A 6,232-nucleotide genomic window follows, 5' to 3' on the forward strand; every position below is an offset into this window, starting at 1 on the left:
GGGAAAGGGAGGGAAGTGTCCAGACTTGTTTGAGAGATTTTTTATAAGGGAATGGAGAGAAGAATGTTTATGATTGATGCTTTCTTTTTTAGAGTATAATAAAAATACAAAACGATTTGGAGAATTTAACAATGCTCTCCCAAACTCTCCTCCGATTCAGTTTTTGAGTTCTCCCATATAGAAGGGTTTTAATTTTATGGAGAAAAACAAACCTTCCATGCAAGGTTGAGGACTATCTTCCCTTCCACCCCTCTTTACACCTTTCTTTCTCCAAAAGTCGTCTCTTCCATTTGTTTCTAATCCCAAACAAAGCATATGTTTCTATTTCTAGTGATGGACACCAGTTTCTGTTTCCCCTAGGGTGTCTTCACTATTTGTTCCTAGTATATAAAGGCGTGCATTTTGATTTAATGTGAAGAGTCAAGACCTGAATTACAAAAATAGCATTGCATAACCAAGTTGTAAGAAAGATCAAGGAACCAAGTGATCATGCTATTATGAGTTTGTTCCGACCACAAGTCCGGTGCACCACTTTTCTGAGATATTGTCCGCTTTGGGTTGAGTGTGATCCCTCACAGTTAGTTAGTTAGTTAAAAGGCGCCTTAGTGGATTGAAGAGAGTGAGTATTTATAAGCTACCCCTTATCCTCGATTCCCAAATAGTGCGAGACTTTTTTGATGTACTGGAACATAATCAATAGTGTATATTTAACACTTCTCTCTATGTCTAAAGCATTATGGAACAGATTTTAATAAACAAGTGTGGGTTTAAATAACAATTGTTTCTCCAGATGTAAATAAGCAAATGATTTGTCAAATGGATCTAACAATTTTTCATTAAAATTCTGAGCAAATAGAACCCATAATGCTGAGACTGTAACCTGCTCTGTTACTTTTTTTTGGAATAACTGTCTGTTACTGTTATACAGGACTATCATATTCCATATAGTGAGCCATATCTTATAATATTTTCTGCATTGAAACGTGAATCCTTCATAGTTGTTGCCCCTTTCAGTGTCCTTAATAATGCTGGTTGTAAAGTTGTCCATATGTCATTTGACGCATTAAAGACTCTAGAATCTTTTCCAAATAACTGTCGTCTAGTTTCCTCTTTCGGTAGTTCATATTAGTTATATAATTTATCATTGTTGTGTTGCTGAAGCAGAATACTCAAAAACATTTTATTTTTGTTTTAAGCTGCTAAAGTTGTATCAACATGTGCAATGAACATTTTTGTTTGTATGAGGTGTTGAATTCATTTTTGTCAGTGCAGGTTTTTAAATCCTATGGTTGGACGCTGCCTATCATCGTCGCGTCATTGCTGCTTTCTACCGGCCCAAAAGCTTTCCTCATGGCATTAGCAATTCCTCTCAGTCAGTCAGCACTTTCACTAGCATTTGAGAAATTATGGGGACAGTTCGAGAGCAAACCCAAGCGTAAGTCCAGGATGAAGAGGAAACGAAGAAATGTAAACGACACCCGAGTTGAGGAAGAACGAGAAGAAAACCAGAAAACTAATACGAGGAAGGCAGGGATGCAATCGTGGGTAGTTGAGGATGATGGTTCGGTTGATAGTGGCAGCCGAGATGCACCGAGTTTTGGTGGATGGGATGACTTGGAGAGATCTAGGCCAACAAGAAGATCTCAAGCAAGGAAGGGGTCACAAAGGATGCCTATGGAAGGCAGTAGGTTGAGTAGGAGAGAAAGAAAAAGTGACAGACCACTCTTGGTTCGATTGCTTATAGCTATTTTTCCATTTTTGGGTTCATGGACAAAGATGTTGTAATAGTCTCGTTTATGGGTTGAGATCCTCTCTATCTATATCTGCTGATATAATTCATAGTGGGAGAAAAAAAAGGTAATAAAAAACGTTAAATTGTATCCGAACCATATATATTTTTGTTGTCCAAATAACATTTATGATTGTTATAGGTGCATACAAGTCCAAGAGCAAATTTCAATTGGTGTGTAACAATTTCCTCTCTGAAAAGAGCTACAATTGTGCACAGTTGGGAAAAATTTGGTGCAATATGTATAATTATTTTCATGGAGATACTATAGTGGATCACCTTCATATGTGGTCTAGTGTACACCAATGTTTGAAAACCTTCCAAAACTCTAATTATTTAGAATCGACAAGACTGCTTGGAACTATAAGTTTGATGTCAATTTGATAAAAATAAGAGAAAATTAATGTGTTGAATTGATATCAATCATACCATCGACTTAACCGTGAAAATCAGAAAACTCATTAACTTATACTTTCAATAAGTATCCAAGTTCATTGTTAAAATTGAGTGATTTTTAAGTACTATATATTATAACTTAATTAAACTTTCTTATTTTCATAGTTGTTAGGAAACTAGCAGAAAATCATCTTGATGTCATTATTTTATATTAGAGTAGATAGATAAACCTTATGTGCAGTGATGATGAACTAACAACAAAATTAAATATTAGACTATCTCTGTGTATGAATTGACCTACTAGCGCTAAAACAATTTAGGCAAATGCTGAATCACTCTTACTTTTTGGGCATTAACTTTGGGTAATGTTATTTTATCGGAAGTTAACTTTGTGGAGGGGAGGATACAAAGGTATGGATGGATTATTGGTTGAAGTCAGGCTCTCCGATTGTCCCGCAGGATGACCATATTTTTAATATTAGAATGTTATTTTTTGGGGTCTGTGGTGATATACTCTTAACTCGAATAAATATATATATTTCATTATTCTTACAATTTTATTGTACTATGTTGAAATTTTTCTAAAAAGATTCAAAAATAAATTTTACGGGTTCAGTATCCGTCATATAATTTATCCGCAATTTAATTTTCAAACGAATTTAGAATTCAATGAAAATTAATCTTAAGAGTTCTAATAATTATTGATGATTGATTAAAGTGATCAAATAAATTTATCTATGGGAAAATAATTATTTGAAATGGAAAATAATTTATTAATTTTTACAGCGGAAAATTATTATCGGCAAAAATTAAATCGTGTAAACGAAAAATAATCATTTCAAATGATAGCAAAAAATGATGCTATTTTACTTAACTACAAAAATGATTGTCAATGTTGTGAAAGTTGACATTCTAATGGTTTTAGAAACAACTGAACAAACAGAAAAGAATAAGAAGGCTGCAAAGTTAATCCTATGGGAGAATAATGATTAATATGTAAGAATTATATTCTTAACGAACTTGTTGATAATATGTATGATTACTACAATTCCAACAATATTGCTAGAGATGTTTAAGATGTTATGGAAAAGAAATATGATACCGAGGAAGTTGGGTCTAAAAAATATGTCGTAAGCCGTTACCTCAAGTATCAGATGACCGATGACAGATCCTTGTAGGCTCAATCCCATGAAATTCATAAAATAGCTCATGAGATCATCTCTAAGGGTATGGATTTAGATGAACAATTTCAAATTGCTGTTATTATTGACAAATTGCCCCCTACTTGGAAGAATTTCAAAAAATTCCCTCAAGCATAAAATACAAGATTTTTCACTAGAAAGTTTGATAACCTACCTCCGAATTGAAGAAGAATACTAGAAGCCAATTAGTAAACCGCTCAAGAATCAGAACCGCAATATAAAGAATCGCAACAAGAATGAGAACCCTCCAAATGCCTCAATTGTGAAGCAGTAACCACCTCCAAGAAATGACTATGGCTCACCATTCATCTATTATAACTGTGGAAAATCAGATCATATGACACGTAAGTGTATGAACAGGTCAAACTCTACTCAACATGCTAACCAGACTGAAGAGAAATTTGTTGTTATGATTACTGAAATCAATATTGTTGGTGGATCAAATAGATGATGAATTGACATTGGCACATCTCGCCATGTTTGCTATAATCGTGCTATGTTTAAAACATACATTAAGATTAAAAAAAAAAGCGTTGTTGGGAGATTATCACACCTCTGAAAATACTTTAATTATGAAGGACGCGATGCATACTTCATAGATAAAAAAAGAATCTAGTTTATTATTTTCTTTTGATTAGATAAGGTTTACTCATTCTATAGGGGGAGATATGTACATCATTACTAAAAATGATATTTTTGTTGACAAATGATACGCCACTGATGACATATTTAAGTTAAATATTGACATTAATATAGTGTCACATTCTGATTACATATTGTGTGATTTTAATATTTGTCATGCTAGACTATGTCATGTGAACAAAGTTAAGTTTCATACTTAAGTAACTTAGGTTTAATTTCAAAGTTATCTTTAAATGATTTTGAAAAATGTGATTTTAGTAGTCAAGCTAAAATAACAAAGAGTTTAAATAAATCAAGAGTTAGAGAATCTTAACCTTTCGATTTAATACACACTAATATATGTGAACTTGATGAGACTTTAACTACAAATCGAAAACATTATTTTATCACTGTTGTTGACGATTGTTCTGATTATCCCTTTGTATATCTAATGAAAAATAAAAGTGAAACGCTTTACATGTTTAAGATTTGAAATCGAGTAATAGCAGGGGTATCAGAACAAGTCACATTCTCTTGGCTAGGATCACTTAAAGCGACAACAAGCATAACAAAACCTCGAAAAAGTAAGAGAACTAGAGTTTCTATGGATTATAGACTCGATTATACGACCTATACATTAAAAAAGGATCCTACAAATCTTCATGAAGCCTTGTCTCCTTTGGATGCAAATCAATGGGAAGAATACATAAACGATGAGTTGGATTCTCTAGAGTCTAACAAGACTTGACATTTACTAGACTTGCCTCCTTGTTGCAAACGATACGTTGCAAATGGATTTTGAAAAAAAAAAACTAAAACCCGATGGAATTGTTGATAAATACAAGGCTCGCCTTGTAGTCAAATGTTTTAGACAAAAAAAAACTACAAATCTCTTCTGCACTTTTTCATCGGTCATACATCCATTAGGATACTAATTTTATTTACTGTTATTTATAACTTGATGGTACACAAAATGAATGTCAAAGCTACTTTTTTAAATGGTGACTTGGAAGAAAAAATATATATGGAACAACATGAAGGTTTTGTAATTCATGGACAAGAAAATAAGGTATGTAAATTAGATAAGTCTCTGTATGGTCTTAAGCAAGCTCCTAAGCAGTGACATAACAAAGATTTTAGTAGTCATGCTAAAATAACAAAGAATTCACATAAATCAAGAGTTAAAGAATCTTAGCCTTTCAATTTAATACACTATGATATATGTGAACTTGATGGGACTTTAACTAGAAATTGAAAAAATTATTTTATCACTGATGTTGACAGTTGTTATGATTATACCTTTGTATATCTAATGAAAAATAAAAGTGAAACACTTTACAGGTTTAAGATTTGAAATCGAGTAATAGCAAGGGCATCAAAACAAGTTGCATTCTCTTGGCTAGGATCACTGAAAGCGATAAACAGGCATAAAAAAACCTCGAAGAAGTAAGAGAGCTAGAGTGTCTATGGATTATAGACTCGATTATATGACCTATACATTAAAAGAGGATCCTACAAATCTTCATGAAGCCTTGTCGCCTTTGGATGCAAATCTATGGGAGAATATATAAATGATGAGATGGATTATCTAGAGTCTAATAAGACTTGAAATTTAGTAGACTTGTCTCCTTGTTGCAAACGATTTGTTGCAAATGGATTTTGAAAAAAAAAAAAACTAAAACCCGATGGAATTATTGATAAATACAAGGCTCGCCTTGTAGTCAAATGTTTTATACAAAGAAAAAATACAGATCTCTTCTACACTTTTTCATCGGTCATACATCCATTAGAATACTAATTTTATTTACTGTTATTTATAACTTGATGGTACACAAAATGAATGTAAAAGCTACTTTTTTAAATGGTGACTTGGAAGAAGAAATCTATATGGAACAACATGAAGGTTTTGTAATTCATGGACAAGAAAATAAGGTACGTAAATTAGATAAGTCTATGTATGGTGTTAAACAAGCTCCTAGGTAGTGACATAAAAAGTTTAACAACTTGATTATATCAAAAGAGTTTAAAGTGAATAAAAGTGACAAATGTACATTACAAATATGAAAATGACATTTCCACCATCATATGTCTCTATGTAGACGACTTACTCATATTTGGTTTAAACATTCAACTTGTAAATAATGTGAAATTATTGTCGTGCAACAATTTTAATATGAAAGATCTCAGATAAGCAAATGTAATCATTGAAATCAAGATTACTAGA

The 6,232-nt window shown here is 32.4% G+C and overlaps 1 protein-coding gene across 1 annotated transcript in view; it reads left to right on the forward strand.

Moving 5' to 3' along the window:
- Positions 1-1,936, forward strand: part of LOC101507710 (uncharacterized) — a 4,202-nt gene extending 2,266 nt beyond the window's left edge. Inside the window, exon 2 of the mRNA XM_004497743.4 lies at positions 1,273-1,936. Coding sequence (XP_004497800.1) covers positions 1,273-1,785 — 513 coding nt within the window. The 3' untranslated portion in view covers positions 1,786-1,936. The remainder of the gene's footprint in view (positions 1-1,272) is intronic.
- The last annotated feature ends 4,296 nt before the right edge of the window (positions 1,937-6,232 follow it).

This window comes from Cicer arietinum, chromosome 4, assembly GCF_000331145.2.
Source record: "Cicer arietinum cultivar CDC Frontier isolate Library 1 chromosome 4, Cicar.CDCFrontier_v2.0, whole genome shotgun sequence".
Classification (NCBI taxonomy): domain Eukaryota; kingdom Viridiplantae; phylum Streptophyta; class Magnoliopsida; order Fabales; family Fabaceae; genus Cicer; species Cicer arietinum.